Consider the following 24,338-nt stretch of genomic DNA (forward strand, 5'->3'; position numbering starts at 1 on the left):
TACTGTAGCTGCAACAAGCCTTCAAAGAGGACAAAGTACAGGGAAGTAAACAGCCAAATTAGCTCTTGTACTAGAGCAAAAGCCACACAGTTACTTTTTCTAGATCACTTTCTTACAGCACAGGTAGTACTTCTCAAAACCCATGAAAAGACGACAGCACTGACAATATCTCAAGAAGCAGTTTTCTCCATCTCAAGGCTACAAAAAGCTTAAAGACTTTCTGCCTACATTTCATTATACACTTAGTACACTTTTTTCCCCTGTTAGGAAAAGAGAACCTGTTTGGATCAAGCTAAATCAGAAGCATGGGAGGACTCCAAATTCCACAAGCGAACTTTTAATCAAAACAATTCAAGACAGAATCAAGCTTCTTAGTTTTAACATTTGCTGTAAGAGCCTACCAATCCATTCAGGGCAGCCTGAACTGGCCTGACTGCACATTTATTTTCCTTTGACATCGCAACCCTCACAATCAGGATGAATCCTCTGACACACATTTCGAGCATCCATTCAGTGAAAAGTTAGCATATTAACGCCATCTGAAGTACAGAAATGAACAGCACTGAATGTTTTATTGTGCAGGCATTTGGTTATGCACAAGAAGGAACAACCCAACCAAGACTTCTGGCATAAATTACCAGTATTATAATTTTTTGCACAATTCTAAGAACTCTGGTCAGCACCTGCATGTTGACATGGAAGTTGTAATGAGCTTCCACGGCCTACTCTTCAGTAAAGCCAGCCTGGCAAGACTGAAGTACCAAAATACCAAATTGCTTTGGCACAAAATAAAGCGGGCACAGAATACTCCACCTTCCTTATAAAGCTCAATATTACAAGGCTAAACATCCAGATAATTTTTTTTTAAATGGAAAGGGCCTATTTAAAACAACATTCCCCTCTCTGTTCATAAACCTAGTATGGCAGTCAAAAGATACTACTCTACCACTTGTAACTGGCTACTCTCTTTTCCTGTCTTGGCTCAGAGAAGCTGAAAGCATTAAGTCATATTCATGGCTGTCCTGATACACCTACCTGATATAGGAATCCCTCCCAGACCTGTGCTGTGTTGTGGTGGGAGACTCAAGTCCAAGAAATTACTATTTGAGGTGGGATTTGCTGTGTGGTTCAAGTGCATGATGCTATTGCGTGGGAAGGCCATCCAAGGATAGCGAGCTGCTTGGCCTGGAAAACTGAAGGAGTTGTAAACTGCTCGATGCTGTTGAAACTGTGGGAACCTCTGTGGCATGACTGGAAAGGTGCTACTGAGAGAGTTGGCATTTGTTGGTGCAGCAGGATGCAGGAATCCAGAGCCTGGCCCTTTGGCAGCTGTAGTGTGTGGGGTAGGGTTCTGAAGAGATGTGGGCGAGAGGGAAGGTTGGTCTTGGACTGACAGTTCCTTCTCAATCAGGTCTGCTAAGGCTTTGCGGGTGATGTCAAAGGGGTCAAACCCTAAGTCGTCCTCTTGCTGTTTGGAGGAACCAAACCCAAAAGCCGCTTGCCAGTCTGTGGAAGAGGATACTGGTATGGTTTCTGTCAGAGAGGAGAGGAACAGGATTTAGAACAAGAATTACAATTTTTCCATATAAAAATTTCAGCCTGGGCATATCACACTACGTTGCCCGCTACCTTTCATACAGTACTTCTTTACACAATGCCCAAAGACACCTTATTCATCAGCTTAGAATGCCACTTTCAGATCAAACTGTCATAGACTTCTACTTAAGGTGAAGTGGTAAAACTAGCAAATAGAATTTTTAGTGCAAAATTGCTCTGTTCCTGAATTACAGAAAAGCTTTGTCAAGTAAGTATTTTTAGTTAAGAGCACCAAGTAGAAAAAGACAAATAAACACTTGCTTAGAACCTTCTTTACACCCGTATTAGTGGATGGAAGTGTGACCAGAGTTTAAAATAAGGGTGTTATTCACTTCAGTATTTTGCTTTCAGTATTAATGCTGTGCTTCAGCTCTGCTGTGCAAGAAAGGTGGGGAGTACATGTTCCCTCTCAAAGGGGAAACCTCCAAGCAGTGGTTAAAACAACAAAAACACCCCACTGTCTACCATTACAAAGAAAAACAAGCCACACTGAGCAGACACCTTGATAAAACAAAAGGAAGTAAGGAACTGAATTATAAGATATTGTTAAAATATTTTAAGGCAATGTTGCAAAAAGAGGTTACCAGAATTTCCTTGCATTTTCAGTTACTGCTTCGTTTCATTATACAGTCTAAATTTCTTATTCAGGTTAGTGAAGGCTGGATCTAGTTTCATGGTATTTTTCCTCAAAACTGGCAATACAAGCTGGTAAGTACAAGGCAGTATCACTCACAACATTAACTCCCCCTGCTGGTAGGGAGCCTGGTCTGCTGCTTTAAGTAGTTCGAATTTAAGCTCAGTATCCTCAGAAAATACACTTCTGTTTTCACTCTAAAATCCATGCCGATAGATTACGAGTTTCTGTCTGTCTAGAAACCCTTTATTTGTATTCTTATTTAAATAGCAACCATACATTTTTGTATTATGAAACAAACAAGATCCTACTACCTGGAAATCATCTCTCTGCTACTTAATCCTCACAAAATTGGTGCATATACTACCTCAGCAGCAAGTAATTTCCTTAGTAATAAATACTGTTCAAACAGGGTTATAACATCCAGAAGACAGACAAACATCAAAAGAAGACTAATCACCAAGTAAACCAACTACATCCTAACGTATCATTTACATTCCATTTATTACTGATAGTGTCATTTAATTTTCTAACTCCCACAGATTTATTATTTGTGGGCTCTTAAATACTGTTAACCATTCCCAAGACTACACATATACACCCTAAATGATGTTCCATTCATATGAAGTGGTATTTCATAGGAAATACCTGGAAAATACAGGTATCCTTCAGTTGATGCAATTGACAATATTTTTATCTTTTCTGAATGTATATAATTTCACTCCAGAAAAGAAAGATTAGGCACCTCCAGATAACTATACAGGATACTAAAGAGAATTCTGATTTCTATTGCACCGCTGATGTTGGAATTATAGATTATAACAGATTATTACACCAACATATACTGACACCACTTATTTCCCCCACTCAAAAACCTGTATATTAAGCATAAATGTCACCCCATTTTTTAGACAGGCACATGGCTAAGAAAAACTAAAACAAGCACTTGTAATAATTTAGCCATGCAGCTGGAAAACTCTGTAAATTTTTTTTTTTTTAGAATAAACCCTTACATCCCTGCAATTTATTTGTAGTCAAGTGACAAATCTTAATGATCTGTGAAGGGGTAAAAAAAAAAGTATTGAACAAGTCCTAAAGTTTTTAGTTCTACACAGTCTTAGGCATCAGTTGCAAAAGCAAGCAATACCCAGCCGTGTTACCTGTGTACATACCTGATGTGAAGAGGCTCTGTGGTTCTGGTGCTGTGGGCCAGTCATTTGAAGTCTGTGGAGAGCTGGGGAATGGAGGAAGCCCACTAGGGATGGGATTAGGGTGCCGAAAGTTGTCAGAAAAGAGCGACTGTGATTCTGTTACAGCCCCTTCAAAAGGGGACCGTGCACTGTGATTAGATGAACTGATGGGTATGACTGGATTGGGTTTTGTTAAACCAGGCGGTGGTGAAGGTGTGTCACTGTTTGTTATCTACAGGCAAGACAGGAAAAGAAACAATTGGGACATGAGTGTTTATATATAAAATATTCTTCACCAATAAAGCTGAAAAATTTCCTCAAAACTTTTTGCTGCAATTAGGTCGGTTAATATATAACCCAGTGCAAGGTCAAACATAAACAACTCAGCAGTACATTTTTTTTTTAGTTTTGTGTAAAATTATGATATACTTCAGAAAGTACTTGCTTCTCCAACTACAGGTTGCACCAAGTCCTCAGACTCAGTTCTTACTTTCACAACGTTTATCTTTGTGTCTTACCTGCTGGGAGCTGTCACCATTTCCTATACTGAGGGCATCTGAAGGTTTGTCGATAGGGCTGCAAAAATGGGAGGGGAAAAGAGACAATAAGACACTGAAGTATTTAGCATGAAAATCAATGTTTGCTTTCATAGTGGTAGAAAAGCCTTGAAATAAAGACAAAGCAAAATTAGAAGGAATTAAAAAATAAAAAAATCTGTTTATGAGACTGGGTTTTTAATCATAAGCATTCCAATCGTTTGCCATATTCTTCCCACCACTCTCCACTCTGCTTGTTGACTGTCCTGTTAAGGAACAAAAGGAAAGTTTTAAACATATTAAATAAAAACAGGTCTCCTGTCCTATGGCAGCATTCCCTACTAGTCAGTTCCATCTATGCTACTACTGGAAAGAAACTTGGGAACCGATTTGTTTTCCAAATACTTAGGTTGTCAGTTCCCATATAAATCCTAAATCTGGGGAGAGATAAAAGGTTAAATTAAATATTTAGTCCTGGTGGCAAGTTAAGCTTCCCACCAGCCCTCACGTTTTACATAGCACAAAGTAGTTCCAAGGTAAGAAGATTGAATTTTGAGATGACAGAAAGGGAAAAATGCAGGAAGAGACATGGCATAAAAAACTTTAACAAAGAGAATAAAAGATAAGAGTGCAGAAAACCACCTCAGAAAGCTATTCACTGAGAATTAACATGACTTCATTGAAATGGAACATCTCAGGACTGAAGATTCTGACAGGCATCTATGAGTTGCCCTACTATACTAAATGCCACACTAATGAAACAGTGTTAGTTCAAGTTCAGGTTAAAATCTCCGCTTTGTAACTTCAGGGGACTTTCATTTTTATCTACCCATCAGAGAAGATGCAGAAGCATCAGGCTGTGCAGCCCAAAATACCGGTCCTACAAGGAAGGACCAGAATAACATGAATTTCAGTTCCATTAAGAGGCCAAACATAATACAAATCAAATGACAGGCATGATCTCTTAGCACAAGACACACACACGCTTATGTATAGTAATTATTTTAACTGGGTGCAGACTTCAGATTCTAGCTACATCTTGTTTTCAAACACTCCTTGCTGCCATAAAGTTTAAGTATTGCATAAAGCCACATACCAAGGCCAAGAATTCAATAACATCGCCTCCCCTTATCTGTTCTCTCCATCCCAGAATAGCTAGAGCCAAACCCCAGCAGAATTAATTCTCCATTTTAAAGAAACTGTATAAGAGTAAGCCATCAATAAAAAATTTTGTGCAAAAGAACACTGAGTTAGTATCTCAGAAAGATTAATTGAAGCTGCAGTATTTATGACTATAAAAGAAAAATCAGGGAAATATACTTGCAAACAAGTATTACTCTAGTGAAGATTTACAAATATTTTCTACTCAGTGGTAAACCAGCATGAATCAAGTTCTTCCATTTGGAACAATCTGCCTTGGGTTACTAACTTCTGAATACCTATAGTACAGAAGTTTGCTGTACTTCACTACACAATCACTCTGATTGTAGAACTGATATTCCAGCCAAATTCTTTTCCCAAAGCTGCTGACAGAAAGTCACAATGCTGCAGTTCAAAAAGCTGTATGTAAGATAACTTTTAATGACAATTTAGCACTGAAAATGTTTATTATACTTGAACCTGCCGAAGGAGCCTTTAATCATAAGACAGGCTTCCAGCCCTCAGGAATGAACAAGATTTATTATCTATTGGGTACAAAAGTTTTACCTACATTTAGTACACTTTTTCCGAAAAGGCAAGAAGGAAGCTGCATGTCACTGCTGAGATGCAACCATAGGATCTCTGATCATACCTCAGCAGGACTGCTGCTAAGCTTAACAAGAAGGTACCACTTTCCATAGCACTCAGTGTTAATGCATCAGTTCAATATTGATTTTAAACGACGACCAGCTACCTAAGCAGCTATTCCACTACTTAAAATATTAGGGTTTATTTTCCCATCCAACCTCTGAATGAAATAGCCCAATATTACCTAAGGGGGTCCATAAAAGACAGAACAGCATGACTACACAATGGAACTGCAAGTGATGCTTATGATGGAAGAGGGCACCAGCTTTACTCAAGGAGGGCCACAGAAAAGGAAAAAAAGCTGGTTAGCAATAATGAAGTTATTGCAAGCAAAGGAATTACTTCCTCTGCACAAAGAAGCCTCAGTTGAATCTGCTGCCGTGTTGTTCCTGTTACTGAGTGATAATCAGGGAACCCTTACCTCTGCAGTTGTGTTTCTGGAACATGGAACTGTAAAGAGATGACAGATACTCAGCCCTAACATTTAGTTTCCTCATGTTGAAGTTTTTCCAAGTGACAAGCCTCCCGATGTAGAGCAACTAGCGTGTTATTTTTGTGGAAGCTTCTGTACAGAAATGAAGGGCTCAGCTCTGGCTGGGACCATGCAGCTATATAAGCTGTTGATCCCCTGGTTTTTCAGTTCCCCTCAGCCCTTACCTGTACCATCACTTACTAACTTCACAGTAGGGTTCTCCTGCACAATCTGCCAATCAGTCTTTTTGACATGGGCTAGGCTAAGCCCAGCTTTTTGTGACCTGATTGGGATTTGAATCCAGCTCTCCAGCCACAGAAACTGGAGAATCATTCCCTCCACACCAATCAGTGAGAGAGAAAGCAAGCTATCTGAAGTATAAAACGCAGCACAATTACCCGAAATCTGAGTCTGCACCATCTGGAGTCATGTGTTCTGGGTCTGTGCCATTTTCTAATATAGGAGGCGTTTTCCTGTGTTCCATTGTTAAACCGTTGGCTGATTTACTTGAACTCTGTAATGATGGCCAGGCATCTTTGTTATTACTGTTGGGTCTGGAAAAAGGCAAGAGTGAAAAAAAAAATAAAAAGAGTTCAAGTTATGAAGAAAGTGTTTTTAAAAATTGTAAGCACTGGGGAAATGAATCCTTGTGCCAGAAAATCCGTAAGAATAGGTTTATCTGGACATTATTTCTCAGATTTTAAATGGTGATGACTTAAAAAAAAAAGAATTGGTGGGGGAAGGAGGGAAGAAAACTAGGAGGAATTCTGTTTTCTTCACTGAATAGATAGCTGCTTTGCCAACACTGAAGTCCAAACTTGCCCATTTGAGGAAGAGGAAAAATAAACCCCACAAAACTAAAGACCACCAAAACTCTACCGACAGCTTCAAGTATCCAGACCCACACATGCCTCATTTAGAATTATTTGCTTTATCCCATAAGCATTTTTAAGTTCTGTAGATCATGAACTAAACCACTTTTTCATTAAATAATGTTTTATGTTCCAGGACTATCATGTTTGGCCTGAGCAGATGAAGTTTGTGTTTTACACCTAAACAAGAGTCCACAGTTTTACTACAGACAATGGGACCAGACCAACACACTGTTCATTCAAGTTACTGCTCCCTTCATTTCTTGTTTAAAGCCATAATACTTCCATTTTCTAAAGTAAGATCAAATGTCATAGATCTGAAAGTAGTTCAAAAGAGGACTCAAAGCCCAAGTTTTGCTGAAAATAGTTACATTTTAGCCAAATTGAAGTGAGCTGGAATATCATCTATAATTGAATGCATTCAAATACAGTGTCACCTGCTAACCCTACAACCTTACTATAAAAATTCGCCTGATGTTCTCCAGGTTTTATATTAACTTTAGCTTTTCATTTGCTTCAATCAGGATGCTGTTTTCAGTGTCCAAGTGCTGTCTTCACACGGAATAAACCTTCAAAATTTTTTTTCTAAATACATGTTTCTTCTGATGCTCCCCCTTCATTAATATGTTCTTATTACATAGTCTGACATATTGACCTAAATATCTAGGTCAATTCAGTGAGTTCGTAGTGATAATCTGGAAATTCCTATAGCTGCCTATAGCAACACAAGTGTTTCCTACTCTTATTCAGATAAATTGTTATTACTATAGCTACCCTCTAGTCTTGGTTAGCATTGTAAGATTTTGTTCTGCTTCCACCTTTTCTTATATACTTATACAATATGCACACAGGTGAGCACCCTGGCCTGACTTACACACCTCATCTTCGCTTTGTACCCACTTGAAGTAAGTTAGAGAGAAAGTTGATCAGACATTAAACATTGAGTAATGGAGACACACCAGCAGCAGCAGCACAGTGTCATTTAATATTCTCGCTGTTACAAAAATAAGCTGTAATCTATATAAAAAGACTTTCATCCATTAACACATTTATTATAAATATGAAAATTTATGTCCACTGCAATGCAAAGACATCTCTATCCTAAAACTAACTTCAAAATGCCAGAATTAAGTCAGTTCTGCATCCGAGGAGAAAGGTAAAGAGAAACTAGTTTACATTTTGGGGTGAGTTTTTGTACGTGTGGGTTTTTTGTTTTGGTTAAGTTCAAAGCTGCATGCTTCTAAAGGGCTGTTCTCTAAAAGACAGGGCAATTGCTTAACAAGGACAAATGCTTAATAAGCATAAGAAAGCATTAATTTCTGTTCTTTAGGAAAAGGTCATCAGGAAAAAACCCCAATGAGTTTGATACATTTTAAATGTGGAATATACCTCTAACTGTGAAAGAAGGTAGTCACCATGACTATCAAGTAACATACCAAGAGATGAGTACCCACATACACAAAGTGGCACTGGCAGATTTTAACATTTGCCTTCAACATAAGGGGGGGTGGGGGGGGGGGGAAGGTATGCAAGTAGGACGTTTCAAATGACAATACACTTGTGAAAAAACATTTATACACAGTTTAAGAAACTTTTTTGTACTACTGGATATTTATAATTGGATGTCTACTATTTAGAACTCAACTTCTGTTTTATTCTAGAGCGAAACAGAAATCCTGCACCCCAGAAACAAGAACAATATTGTCAGAGGCTCTGACAAACCGCCAGAAATATTAATATATCAATGATCAGACAAAACCAAGAACCCAATTGGATGGAAAGCAGTGAAGGAGAACAACATACATTCATCAGCTCACAAGCTACATTGTATACTGATGAGACAGGACTTGAAGAAACATTTCAAAATCCCAGCTGCAAGAAGAAATTCACTTTGATACCCAAAAGGTGGTGCCTAGGCATTAGCAAACAACAGAGCCTGTTGTGATACTGTTCAGCTGACAAGAGAATCTAAGTCCAGACCACTTGTTGCCTTCAAAGTAACATGCCATTTTTTCCACAAGTGCCAAAATGTTAGAACCAGAGACTGGCCAAGCTCCAGTTCATAACTGCTTTCTGAAGGCTTAAAAGTTTGCTACAGTTTCAGATAGAGCATGCTCTCCTCACTCATATAATTTCTTTTGCTGGGATCTAATTAGGTTTCAAATTAAGAGTAGTTCAAACTTTGAACATAAAATAATCAATACCCAACTGCAGGAATTAGTATATTCGCTTTACTCACTGCACTCTACCTTCCAAATACTGAACCAGTGCCCAAGAAGTGGCACAGTCCTCAAGAAAAAATCCAACTGGATGTGCTGACCACTTGCAGTCAAAAAGCATGATACTTCCTCCAGAAGTTAAAGAAAATACTTTCAGTACACCAGTTGGGATATCAGTTCTCAAAATTACATACTACTTATTCAAGCTCCATTGGCAATATTTTAGATACAGCACCTACTTTCTTACTTAGACTGTTGTGCAGTGATACTGCCAGTGGCAAATTAATGTCTGAAAAATTCAGTAGTGGATAAAACGGCACACAACACAAACCCCGATTACAAGGCAAAGGTGCATACAAAATTGCAATTTAACATCTACATTCCACTCTGCCCATCTTTTATGAAAATCCTACAAAAAGGAGTGGAGAAAGTTAACATTTTTTATTTCTTTATCTTAAATATGACATTTGAGTGGATAATTCACATAAGGACTGATAACCATAGGCGTTCATTTATCTTTGCACAACTGTGTACTCAAATGGATACCAATTTTTTCGTAACTTCCTGAACTACTTCAACATAATATTATTTTAAGAAGCAGTAATAAGTGGTATTTGCAGTTACAACATAGTGAAAAATATATATAATTTAATTTTACTAGATGAAAGCAAGAAATCTTTTATTCAATCTTATGAGTTCTTATTCACACAGAAAACAATGAACCTGATTTGGCTTTCAATTTCCAAGGTCCTTACACCTGATGTAAGGACTCCACCATAAACCATGTAAAAAATTGTAAAAACCCAACACATATCAAGACTAAGGTATGTCAGTTGTAAGAGTACATACTGCATTAATCATGACTCCTACCAAGAAAACTGACATCTGTTCTTTAATAAATATTACGGTTTTATGCAAATATATGTCTTCTTTCCGAACTAGCAATCCACACAGCAGAAAAATGTATCTTTACTAAGACTCACACTCACTTTGAACTAGAACAAAGTGGTGCGTATGTCTCTGCACAGAGAAGAGAGAGACTTTACCATATAATATCCACCAAAAAGAGCAGGCAACTTCAGGGATGCAACAGGAACAAGAAAGTTTTTCTTTGGGAATAACCAGAAAGCAAGCATAGCCAGGCACTTACACATCATACCTCTGCAGTGCTGTCACTTTGTTCTTGTTCTTGTCAACTGTACCCGTAGATAACTGGAGAAAGTTGGGGTTTAGTTTGTATAATTCTTGCAGTAGTTTCTGTTCATACTCCTGGTGCTTACCCGCCTAAGGAAAGAAACTCACAATGAATACTAGTTTAACATATTTTTATAGATTTAACTATTTTTTACGTATAATGTAAGTATGTATGTCCCAAAGCTTAGTAATTGAGCTTTAACAACAGATCACTCCTGCCTAAAACTGAAAACAGTGCTTCTCTGAACACTGCTTCTTCACTGAAAGGGTGGTCAAACATTGGAACAGGCTGCCCAGGGAGGTGGTGGAATCGCCATCTCTAGAGATACTTAAACAGGTAGATGTGGTGCTTAGTGACATGGTTTAGCGATGGACTTCGCAGTCCCGGGTTACAAGTTAGACTTGATGATCTCAAAGGTTTTTTTCAACCCAAATGGTTCTATGATTCAATCTCAGCACAGATGCAATCGCAACAAGTTAAAGCTTGCCTGGAAATCATTGATATGTGTTTACCAATTTCAATTTTTTCTGAGATTTCTAGAACAGAAAAATAGTTACAACCTTTTTAGAACTCACTCTTCAGGTCTCAAAGAGCTTCACAATCTACCTTCTAAATCATGAACAGCTAAATCTCCAAGGCAGTCTGCATTTGATATATCAACCATACTAAGCGTTTCAGAAGATGGGAAGGAGCAAATAATCTGTTTTAAACCAAAAGTTTCAAAGGGGAATGAAATTTATATTTGCTTAATAAAAAAAGCTGAGGTGGTCCAAGTGTTAACTATCATGTGACATGACAAGGAGTATATCCTGAGCAATAACTGATAAATTATTGTTTTTGATAACCGAAAAATTGAAATGTTATTTTAAACTGAATTGAGAACAATTTCTTGCTTTCAGAAATCGAGGAGGTCCAATACAACTCCAAAACACTGGTGAATCTGGTGAGTGAAGAAAGTATTTTAAAGTCTAGCTTAACATTCTGTGGCTAAATATTTAAAACAAAACCAACAAGATCCACACTCCCCAACATTTAAAGTAACATCTGAAAAATTCAAGATAAACCTTTCACGTCTATTGTAGGTTGCTATACCACTCCATCTTAAGAGTTACTATTTGCAAATTAAGTATTCTAATGAGTTGAATCAAGTTGCAAACTAGAACAGTGAATTTGAAGTCATTAACAGCTTTTATCTACAGTTTCCAGATACTAAGAGAGGCCCTCTAGCAAAAGAAATTAAATGCCAAGACTTATGGTCAGGCCTTCTGAATCTGAAGTCTGGAACACATATGTTATCATCTATTGCATCTACAGTACTGATTTAAAACCTCTCACACTACTTGTACACCTAAAAATTAGCATTTGTACATTAATTCATTCCCTTTAGAAATGTTTTTTGTAACAGAAATTGAATTGATGCACAGGCAATGTGGACATCCACCTAGAAAAACATTACAACCTAGAAGAAAACTATTACTTGCCCTTTTTTAAAAAAAAAAAAAAAAAAAAAAAAAAGAGCAGGAATATTTGACAAAATTTAAAAAAAAACTGCTGAGAACCGAAATTCCCCTATGGACTCCTTTAGAAGGACAACTGAGCACCCCATCTGAATACTCAGACAAACTAATTTTTTTGCTACTTAATGTTCCAATTCTCCATTACTGGTTGATTCTGAACATGTCTTTGCCTATGTAGTCAACCTACACAACTCTCAAGGACAAAAACATCTGGTGTATGCATCATCTTACCCAACTTTGTCAGTGTCTACACCCAAGCTACTGTGTACAGTAGAAAAAAAATGTGGTTCTAGGGCATGGCTTGCCTAAATGCAGACTTTCAGATATACTGCACCCTGGAAATGCTTCTTTCACCATCCGCTATGAATAGACTATAAGCAAATAGCTCAGATGCACAGATCTGCACTTCAAACATTAAGTGGGTAAGTAAGAAGAAATATCCCTGGTTATCTCATCTTGCTTAAGACTTCAGTGGCAAAAGACCAAATATCATGGCCAGGAAATATCAGGCCAGTCCTAAGCTCACTTACCTGTCACTTAATTCTAAGTAACAAGACTGAAATCCTATATAGGAGCATGAAGTAATCATGCTTAATTTATAATAAGCAATCCAGGGGCCAAACTTAATAACCGCAACCTACCTACCTTAAATTCCCAACTTCACTTTCAGAGACTTCCTGGAGTTCTACCAGTTCTTTTCTGTTTATCACAACGCTTAACTCTATTGATTACTGAACCTACAATATAAGTTCATCCATGGACAATTTTTTTCTAAAAGCAGAGTATCTAAGTCTGTGACAGTGAACATTCAATCTCATTGAATGGACCTGTAAATTCACAGGCACTAATCCAAACTCCAGAAAGCTGGTGCACTGAAAACACCATGTACTTTTCAATAGCCGTGTTTCCAATGATTTCGAAGAAAGCAGTATCAAATAAAGAAGAAAGTTTAAGGAATGTAACAAGGAAAAATACGGAAAGATTCATTTAAATCACCAAGATCACGTATAATCCACTCAAGACTTCTGGAGGAAATCACATGTGAAATCGAATTCCTGGCCAAGGTATGTAGCTCATTAATTTTAACTGGCAGTTAGGCTAGAGGACTCAGATTAACATTGCCTTCTACAGAAAGAGCTGTAGAAAAGATCCTGTGAACTACAGACTCATAAATTCAACCTCCATCCCTCCTAATATTATAAAGTCTATATTAAAAAAAAAGTTCATGGACACACACAGTCTGCTGGGAATGAATCTGAACATATTCTATAAAGGGGAGAGAATTCTATTTTACTAACATGATGGTTTATTTTTTTGTTTATTACTAACATTTATTTATGCTTACTGGCACTACCATAAAGAGGATCCAAGAAGTGTTCAGAAAAAGCCACTGGAAGTTATTCACAAAGCTGCCCTGGGATAGAGGAAAGGTTCCAGTGTGGACTGAAACTGGTTCAAGCATAGAAAGGCAAAAGTAAGACTTACTGGTCATTCTTTTAGGGTGAAGAAACAAGCGATGAGGACTGCTAACTGGCATCAGTTTTATGCAACACCACTGGCATGCATGAGAAAGGAGCAAAGAGCAAGTTCTTTGCTGACAATACCAAGCTCTTTGGGTAGTAAACTGCCATGCTGATAATGAGAAACTCCAAAAGAACCCCACAGAACTTAGCAAACAGGCAAAAGAGTGGCAAAAAAGCTCCACCAGAGAGGGAATAGCGTAGCCTGAACAATACTAAGGCTCTGTTGATCTGTGAACTGGCTGTTACAGCTCAGAGCTTTACCATACCTCGTGCAGAAGGACCGACACAGACCCAAAAAACCTCAGAATGCACCATCTTTAAAAAAGTAACATTATCCACTTACTGGCCTCCCTACCCTAACTAATAAGCATTCTGATATTGATATTGTAAAAAAATCCTCACATCAGTATTAATGCTCTATTACAGCTACCCTTGATGTTTTATTTTCAGTTTCCATAACCTTCACAGGCTAAAAGGGGTATCAGAATTCAGATAGCACGGTCAAATCACAGTATAGTAGTTAAGCCATGGTAACTGGCCACACACACAAAACTTACAGGAAAACCTAGATCTGCACTAACTTCTTTCACAGAGATTTAAAATAACATGCTACCTTGCATTGGCGCAAACAAAAGGCAAGTTAGTTAACTCAAGGTTATTTGAATTCTTGGATAAGAGTCTCTCTCTTTCGTCTTGACTTATTAACACCCAGTGGGCTTTCAGTCTTTAAAAGCAGCATAAAATGAAAAAAATTAACTAACTGTTCACTTCCAGTATCCAACTGATTAATCATCTTTTTGATTTCAAGATTTATCTCTGCCATAACATTCAGCAAAAAGCTAAATTATATACACATTAGATTAACTTGCATACAATAAAATACATGCATGCCAGATTTCATGTGTTTCCCATTCATCACACTTACCTGCATTTCCTCTTTTGTGAAACTGGCTGCTTCATCTCCCAGCTCATGTAGATACATGCAGTCTGGTTTTGGACACTGCATATTTTTTAGAAAATAACTGCAATATTTTGTTGTACCTAATGATGCCTAAAGAAAAAAAAAATCATTACTTAAGTACTGGAGGTTAAGAATGCCTTTTACAGTGTAAGAAAAAAAAAGCTACATTTGCAAAAAGATTCCTTCCCACGATTTGGAATTCCATCATAATGCATTTTTTGATGCAGATGGACTAGGAAGTCCATTGGTAAGAAATCTATATACTTGAGGATTAGATAATTAGGATGTATTTCTATTTTCATTCTATCTAAATAAAAGCCAAAGTAACAGTCTCAGTAAATATTTGCATTCATAACCATAAGCAGCCAAATACATAGGTATAGGTTCGTATTACATGAAACTGGTTAATGTTTTGTAGCAGGGTCAGGAAATTAATATTGACCAGATCATTTTCTACAGCCATCAATTTGGCCAAATAAGCCTGAAAACCTGTTTACACAGTTAAAGGGAAAAAAAAGTTGCATTTCCCAGGAAGCTTTTGAGAGGTGTGGTGTTTGGACTACAGAAATGCTCTGTAAATAAAGCAAATAATCAGGTTTTCATGCTGTGCTATTAGGCTATACAGCAAAAAAGCCACTGTGGGGAAAGGGAGGTGGTGCATCTCTTTTAGTGTCTAAAATTTAAGACATTACCTGCTAACCTCCTAAAAAATTGCCTGCTAGAAGCTCACAGAACTTCTATGTTGCGATTAATGTTAGGAAAATAGGTCAAACCCCAATGCCTAATCAACTGGACGTTTTTGTTCATCACCACATCCATATCAATACAAATAAAATTTTATACTATGCACTGATGTTAGTGTCCTAGCACATATATACTTAGAAGTATAAAAATATTACCACCTTAAGTGTTCTGCCGTCTACTACCACATTATTGACACACTGTATGGCTCTGAGAGCATCTTCTGACCGAATGTAAGTTACATATGCACTGGCACTTGGACCCTAGAAAGAAAACATACCATATTTTATTTAGTTTTGTCTCCCCTCAAACAGATCTGAACATTAAGTTGCTTTTTCAGCATCTTACTTCATAAACTGGTATATTCACAGCTAGACATTTTTAACAGGAAAACTGACAAAAATAGTTCGATTCATAAGAACTTACATGTGATGCATAAAGAATGAGGAAAACAAAATGCATTAAAATGTTGCTTGGAAATTCTACAAATACTTAAAGGTATTTTATCCCTGAAATGCATATTAGTGAATAAATGCCACATTGCTGCTGCTTTAAAGGTTCTCATCCTGTCTCCCAGTTTTTCATCTTTCTACATTACATCTTTCATCCAGCTATGGGAGTGGCTGGACAATGCCTCAGTAATTTAACAGTAATTTGACTGTTGTGATATTGTGGGTTTTTTTTCTTTTTACTTCTTTACGCTATTGCTTAATCAAAAATAGGGAGCTCCACGTTCACTCTGCACACATGTATCTTCTCTACAGGAATTAAAAAAAAAAAATTACAAGGGCTTCTGACTTACCTGTGAGCCTGCATATGATGTGCTGTTATTAATGACAACTTTATGTATTTTACCAAACTTCCCAAAATATTCTGGTCGTTTCAAAACCTACAAGAAAAGAAAGTTAAAGTGGTATACTGAAAAGGTAACTCACACAGAGCTGCATTTATTTTTCTGTTTAACTGTGCAACTAAAACCTTTAGCTAATAAAAACCAGGCCTCTTCTACAAAGAGGAAGAGAGCATATAGATTGAGATTTGTTTTCCAATGTGAAACATGGTTATCTGCCATACAGAGTACATTGCCACTGCAGTAAAGAACTTAAATGAGGGATAGTCCACATTTTATGCTGTATTTTTTAAATTTCTTTTGGTACTCCGATTACTCAAATCCTACCCTGGCAAGACACATCCCATACAATGTGAAATATTTCTGTATGTATCTCATCGTTTGAGGGGGAAAAAATACATTCACCCCAGTTTTAAAATAAATAACCACCTTAATATAGCTGAATGCAAGTTTAGTGGCTAGGAACAAAACACTGAATCCTGACTCACTAGTCCCATAAAAAAAAGATAAAGTAAACGCATTAGCTCAAGATGCCTCAAGTTTTCAGAAGACCTGACTAAGTACAGGAAGACAATATATGACACTTCCCAGAGGTAAATAAAGACATTTCAGAATCAACACCATGCTGAAATGAATGAGTATCACATCCCAGAAGAAAAAAACTCAAATAGTCCAGTCTTGCCCTTTCCTGCATCAGTTAGTAATAACACAACATTAAGGGATCCTGTGCAAAGCAGGTATATCTCTAGTATATTAAGCAACCTGTGTGCCAATGTAACTGGTGATGTATGCCACACATTTGGCACCAAAAGCTTTTCTTTTTCTATCCCCATGATGGAAGGAGGTCCAGAAGTACTGACTACTCAGACTGAAGGTAGATAAGCCAAGGTTATTTCTAGTTCCAGATAATAATCTAAGAGGTTAAAAAGGAAGACTTGTTTCCCCATCTCCATCTTCATATTAACACTGGATAGCACAGGTAAACTGTACTGAAAGAATTTATGTAACCACCTCCTCTCCCTTCTCAGGGGAGCATCAAGATCTAACAGCACTGATCACATTTGGAACATGTCTTTTAGAACTACAGGGCACATGTATAGACAACCAGTCACTCTTTTGACTGCTCTTCACTTGATCTATACCCTCCTTAAAGATCCTACATCCACCCTCAAGCATCATTCCACGGGAGAATGACAATCCTGAGTTCTTTCAAGTGTCTTGCAGATTATGCTCCTATCAAGATATGGCAGCACAGTCTTCACAAGTTTTCACAAGAGCTTGTCAACAGAAGTTGATTCACCTGTACACCATTATGATCCACAGATCTATTTTAGAAACAGCAAACAGCAGCCAGTCTCCCCTTCCAAATCTTTATTTGTGCAGGAATTTTGGCCTACTTAAATTGAATAGAATATATTTTTTTAGCCCATCCCTCTTTCAGGTTAGATTTCTTGGAAATCAAGTAAACTAGGTGCTATACACAATATTTAATAAGTACACATTATCTTCCTGTATGTCTGTGAGAATACTGCTACCACCAAACCTAGTACAACTGCTGCCGCCCCCACCCCCACCTTACTATACCAATAAACCCACTTTAATTACTTCAAGTATTCACTGTTGAGTTATCTCAAGTTAAAGAAAAAATAATCAACTACATATACTATTATTTATCTTACTCACAAATCCTCTATCTGGTCAAAGAAACTGAATGTATTTTTCAGTAATAAACAGCACGAAGCCAGTGTTGACAATTGCTTGCAAATACTTGCTGCGATATTCTTTTAGAAACTGAACTGTTACACACCAGTTCAGTTTAACTTTGATTTTTCTCTTCCTTTCACATCCCTCCTTTTTTCCCCTCCACTTAAACCAGCTTTTTACATTTTGTTCTTTCCCAGTCTACCAAAATGCAGCACAACCTCTGTGAACCCTCAAACAGCCACTTCTGTTTGAGATTTCTCCAGACAATTTAGTCCAATCAGGCAAATTTAACTTGGTACAGTAGTTTCAAAGACATCTCTCTTATCATGTAGTACATTCCCTCCATATTCTAATTCAAGGTATTTTTACTCATTAGCACAAATTCTATTAGCCACCTGCAGCTGCCTGATGATGGAGATAAATAAAACATCTTAAAACAGTCTTCTCAAATTAAAAGCTTTTTGAAGATGCAGAGTAGCAAGCCTACTCTTTCCTGGGTCTTTCTCTTACTGTTGTTTTTTTTTTCCCTTCAACTAACAACAACCTTATGCTCCTTCCTAGTTACACTTCAAGTGTTTGTATTTTTCTTCCATCCCTCCAGGTTTGTGCTGCACATAGTATTTGTTTTTTTACAATCCAGCCAAGCTCATAATTTAGAATTGGTGGTACATGACATAGCTGTATAGTGCCAGCAGATACAGCCTAGGTAAACGAGTACCTGAGAAGTCCTTAGGCTTACTTTTACCTTAACAAGCAATTTTAAAATAAATAATTTAAAAAAATAGAGCATCGGTACTGCCAAAAGCAAAGACAAACACTTATTTTGAAGGAGAAGCCGAGTAAGTTCCCTTAAGAAGAGTGGGCCTCAGCAGCAGTGAACCTTTTCATTGCTGCTTCATTTTGTACCCATCAAGAAAACAAACGAGGGTGGGCCCAAGGGTATTCCAGAGTTTCTTTGACAGCAAGTGAAAAGCAAGATGTTCAAGTGTGAACCACTCACCTCTGGATCTGCTAGGCGCTGAGATAGCCCTACGACGAAGACAAGGTTCTTCTGTACAACCCGTACACTGGCCAAGTGTTTGCGATTCTCTGATATCTTCTGTTTCCTCTCATTTTGTTTCTGTTTCTTTTCATTTTTTATCCTTTGCAGCTCTTCCTGGGAGAGTGGTTTGTACACTGCTGGATCTTCTGGATATGGCTGAATGTAACAAACACCATTAAAAACAACCCATCTAAGAAACAACACATTTGAAGATCATTAATCCTGATGCTTTAACACACAAATTTCTTCTTTTATACTGTTCTGATTGTCATGGCCAGCCACATTATAGGGGTAGCATATTCCATCCTCTGGGAAAGGTAAACATCTTGCATATTTTCATGGAATTCTCCTATTTATAGGTATAAGACTAATCTGGGCAATAGCCACATTCTAATCCAGCTGCCTAGTCAGTCTGGTAACACTATAAGCAGCTGCAACATGACAACCAACACATCCTGTTAAGATTTCACTAACATAGCATAGTAAGCAGGGTGAAAGCATGCCCTGCATATTCACTTTATATTTAGTTGTCTGATACCACATTTGTGTTTTTATTGTACTTCGTTAATACCCTTAAGTATCCAAATCTGTATCAGCGACTCACCAAGTTCAAGACAGTAATGTAAACCAAGACAGTAAAAAAAACCCATTACATGGCTCAATCTTTACATGGTTAACTTCTCCTAGTCAAGAGACAGATCCTAATAGTTACTACATACTGGTTTAGTAATATTCTTGCCATGCCTGTGTACCAGTTTGCAACTTTGGCTTAGCCCTCCCTGGACAAAGGTCCATTGTAAACCTCAAGATTATCATCTACAGATAACTCCTCAAACACAGACATAACACTGTAGGTTTTAATCTCAAGAGTATCTAGCAAAAGTACAAATGTCCTCACAGTTACCTAGAAAGATTGCTCTATTCATGCAGAGCATTGCTATAAAGGCACTACTTTAGTCTGGTGTTGTAGACTATAGTGCACTATCCTCTGCCCCAGATCAGCCCTCAAAACAGTTCCACATTCCTTACCTGTTCCATTTCTCAGACTGAGATGTTAAGATTTCACACTTTATATACAAAGCAATGCCAGGCACAGAAGTATATAAAAAAAAGTAACTCAAACAAAAAGAAGTGTTTCTAAACACTGAAATGAAGTAAAAAATGAGGAAAGTACAGGAGATGTGCATTAAGGTAAAGAATTAAGGTAAGTTAAGCTCATCAATATGTTGAACTCAGTTCTTTGCTTCTACTAGCATAACTAAAGGTTTCAGTGTGCAAGCTCAACAAAAATGAATTTAACTTTTTCCTGACTGTCCTCTGTTAATGGCGAAGTTCAAAGCTAGTTGTCATACTAAAGGACCTAAGAAAAATCTACAGCAGCATATGAAAATAAGGTTTAGATTAAAAGCATATATTCCTCACACTTGCAGGATGCTACTGAAAAAGCCACCAAGCAGACTTGATAGTCTTCCGAGTACATCCCCAAACAAAACAAGATCAATTTTTACAGTTTAAAGAGTTTAAAGTTCAGCATCATTGCGCTATGTTGAGACATCTTCTGAAAATATGCTGCAGTCTGCTTCAGCAGATGGCATCTCATGATCAAACACCAAGTCCTCTGGAACACGTTTTCACTATCACAAAGGAATTTAAACTTTTAAGATACTTCAGTAGTAGCCAAAGGTACACAATTAAGACCTTAACATGAAAACACAGTAAGGACTTATGTTACCCTTGAGGAACAATCAAAACCGTATCATTTCTTACAAAAGCTACGTTATTCACAAGTAACGCTGAATATCGTGTACAGATTTCAGAGTGTACTTGATGAACAGCAATGACTTGTTAGTAAGGTCATTTGAGATTAGCCATAGCCAATTATTATCTTGAGTGTTAACACATGTACACATGAGGACTTCAGAGACACAGAATTCTGCAAGGCATTTCACTTCTTTAAAGGGCTTCTCGAAGTCTGTGTTAGTCAAACAAGTAGAATAAAGAACAGATATTGTTTTGTTTTAGGGAAGAGAAAGGCTGCCCTGCAAAGACAGTTAATTCATTTATCACAATCAAGCAGAGTTCAGCTCCCAATGGGAAGGAAACAAGTACATCAGTGTCAGATAGATAGAGTTCCAAAAATAAAATGGCTCGCCCTACATCAAGTGATGTGGTATCATACCCACAAGCTACCCTTTCACAGATTAATTCCTTCTCCACATCCCATACTATGCAAGGTAAGCCTTGCAAGCATGCTGCTCTCTGGTACTGTGCAAGAAATTAATTCATGGTTTTCAGCAGGGTTCCTGAAGGAACTACAGCAAACAGAGCCAAAGTTCATCAGTTTGCTTCTTGCCAAGTATAGCCACATTCAGAGCACATTCTCAAATGGGAAGAGAGTCAGACAGTATGTTCCTTCTCTATACAGCTATTTGCTTCTGGAGATCCTGAACATTAGTCAGGAAACATCCTGGGTAGCTCAAGCATAACCCTGAGCAGAAAATGTATTTGCCCATAGTAAAACTAATAGTTTGTATTTGTACAGGAGAGCACAAGAACTGCTTGGAGGCACACAACTAAACAGCAACTTCAGAATCAGGGAAGAGGGAGGAACGTCTTCATCTTGACAGAAAGTACGAGACTGCCTGAATAAAGATTTTAATCATTACAAAGCAGCAGCAGTTGATTTGCCACCATGGATAACAGCACATCTGAGTAACAGAATCATCAAAAGTTCTCACTAGATACTGCAGAGTTATATATGAAACACTTCATAGATAAATATATGTTTGTCACACATGACATGTTTAATACTTCTAAGGAATTGGAATAGTTGGATATCCTGACTTGCAGGATCGGTAAGTCAATCTGCGTGCACCTCTTGAATCTCAAGAACAAATCAGAAACCCAATCCTAAGAAGTGATAGAAGATTTTCCTATCTATATATAACATGTTGCACAATGACAGAGAAAAGACATTTGTGCATTTAAGGAGGGAAGAAGGCAAGTAAGCACAGCACCAACATTTCAGAAACTAATTTTTAAAAAAACAGCATTAGAAATCCTGTTGCTTTTAGATAAGGGCATAAAGTCAGCCTACAAATAGCAGTAAGTGATTTTGTCTTCCGGGTGATTGCTTCCCATAGTGTTGAAGCACCTGAACTCAGATGATAGTTCAACTACAGACAGGACACATGCAGGAAAGGCTTGCGAGACATGGCTCAAAGCCAAGCAAGGTGGATTGACTGCTGGTCTCACAGCACAATTTTATCTGTTGTCTACTCTGCCCAACCCTACAAAACAGGGGAAGGAGGACAACCACAGGTACCACAGGCTCTCAGGTCTTGCAATAGCTGAAGTGTCAATGCTACTTACATGACCATGTAAACATGGTCAGAAGTCAGAAGAATACTGTGGCAGTGAATAAAGATAGTGAGACCAAGATTACTTGGGGTCTGAAAAGGGAGCTGTAATATAAAACATGTGGGTTTTTTTAACCACAAGAAGCATAAGATACTTGTTTAACCTCCTATCACTGATTCCTTCAGAAGAGTATTTGAGATCCAAGCAAAGTAGCTACATCAATTGTTATCAGCATTTATGCATTTTTCAGATACAAGACATTAAGAGATGTCAATATCACTGATTGACTAACTAAATTTAGCTGACACCCTCAAGTTATACAAATCCTCTTCAGCAAAAACCATGGAAGCCACCTGGACAAGATGTGCCAACATGGAAAATGACCAGATTTCGTTTACACTAACTGTAAGTTGCTGGTAGTCCTACTAGAACTTCATCAAAAGTTCAAATGTCTCTTCTGTAGTCTCGTTTCTTTAACCAGAGATGGCCCTTGATGAACGCTCAGTCTTCCTGACTAAGTTTGTCTTGCCATTTAAGTTTTGTTTTCTTTCAGATTTTTTCCCCCACATTTTCCCAATTGTTGAAAGCTGAGCTGGGATTTATCAACCACTTTGCTTTTGTCATTCCCAGATGGGTCACATTCCTTCCACACAACGGATGTACCAACATTTTCCAGTTGTTGCCTTGCTACCAAATAGGTTCTGAAATGAGAAATACAGAGAGAGTTAGTAAGGTTTATGCATAATATACACCATACTATTTATATGAAGATTAAAAAATAGTAAATTCCTATATATTTCTAAATATCAATTGTTGCATCAAACCTGTAGTTTCCATCAGTTGTGGAAGTAAAAGCATGAGGAAACAGCTGGCATGTACAGACTGTGAAATAAGACCAGGTATTCCTCTTACACAGAAGCAGGAGTTGGAAAAACATGGACAAGAACATGCTTAAAACATGTTAGTTTCTTGGTCATATATGTAGCAGTTTACTATTTCTCTCCACCTCTAACACAAGGCACTAGGAGAAATAAAGCTCACCAAATCAAGGAACCAGAGAACAAAGCAAAGCCACACCACAGGAACAGCTGTGCATCAAGTTATGTTATTTGGTGGAAGGGCAAAGCACTCAGGAAATGTGAAGGAGCTAGGCTTTTTTTTATGGCTGGATGTAGAAGCTGCAACAACTGACACTAAGGTCCGAGAGTGCTGTGCTCTTTAAAGCAACAGACATAACTGAAACGGTACTTATTCATATGACAAACAGCACTGAGGCTGCTGAATTTTTAAAAAAAATAGAAAAAAGAAGAATCACTGCAAAAATAAAAATCGCTGGCTTTACAGTGAGAACCAGCAAGTCTCCTGAGCTGTAAACCAGCTTTTGGCTACAGAAGTCTCTTTTGAGGACAGCATATTTTCAATTTAATTTGACTAGTTAGCAGCTATTTCACTCACAGTTAAGATATCAGTTGACTGGAGATAACAGGAAGGCTTGCTTAGCATCTTACAATCGACTACACTACAATTCTGAAGGGCATCAGGAACTCAGAGCAGGTCAGTTCTATTTAAGTACTTTTTGTAGTTAAATTAAACAGAAAAAATTTCTGAGTCTATTTCAGAAGACTCAGACAAAGTTAAGAAAGCTTTTAATGTGTTAATACTAACTAACAAGTACTAGTTTCCAACCAGCATTCAAGTCAAGTTCATATTAGTACCTTACTTTCACAAATCAAAACAAAGGAAACATTTGTCTACTACTATTACTAACAGGAGGAAGCTTAAGACACTAATTCAATTGACTGCAACCACATGAATATATTCTGCACATGCCAATGTTAAGCTACATAGGAGCTCAAGCATGTAGCAGTATTTTCTCCTTGGTAGAAAAAACTGTCAACTACCATCTTTTCAGTTAGAAGTGAATTACAGAAGCTTAGGAAAATAATGATATATAAGCAATGCACAGTTAAGATCTAGCAAACTAATGGCACAGGCACCACTATGGTGTATAGCCAAACTGTTTTATCAGAGACTTTAAAGTCTCCCCCAAACCTTTCAACTGAAATCCCTGGATAGGGAACTTCATTGCTCCTCTCCACAAACTAGCGATCAAACTACTGGAGCACTCGCATTGCATT

At 37.6% G+C, this 24,338-nt stretch overlaps 1 protein-coding gene across 8 annotated transcripts in view; it reads right to left on the reverse strand.

Annotated features, from left to right (window-relative positions):
- Positions 1–24,338, reverse strand: part of CNOT4 (CCR4-NOT transcription complex subunit 4) — an 82,706-nt gene that overhangs the window by 17,506 nt on the left and 40,862 nt on the right. For 3 of the 8 annotated variants that reach the window (XM_040595222.1, XM_040595217.1, XM_040595218.1), the window contains exons 3-11: positions 18,799–18,996; positions 16,047–16,133; positions 15,406–15,507; positions 14,468–14,593; positions 10,458–10,591; positions 6,615–6,770; positions 3,939–3,996; positions 3,403–3,652; positions 1,036–1,533 (exon numbers count right to left, since the gene is read on the reverse strand). In XM_040595222.1, coding sequence (XP_040451156.1) covers positions 1,036–1,533; positions 3,403–3,652; positions 3,939–3,996; positions 6,615–6,770; positions 10,458–10,591; positions 14,468–14,593; positions 15,406–15,507; positions 16,047–16,133; positions 18,799–18,996 — 1,609 coding nt within the window. The remainder of the gene's footprint in view (positions 1–1,035; positions 1,534–3,402; positions 3,653–3,938; positions 3,997–6,614; positions 6,771–10,457; positions 10,592–14,467; positions 14,594–15,405; positions 15,508–16,046; positions 16,134–18,798; positions 18,997–24,338) is intronic. The other 5 variants (XM_040595224.1, XM_040595221.1, XM_040595223.1 and 2 more) reach the window with 3 other exon arrangements.

Source organism: Falco naumanni, chromosome 5 (genome assembly GCF_017639655.2).
Source record: "Falco naumanni isolate bFalNau1 chromosome 5, bFalNau1.pat, whole genome shotgun sequence".
NCBI lineage: Eukaryota > Metazoa > Chordata > Aves > Falconiformes > Falconidae > Falco > Falco naumanni.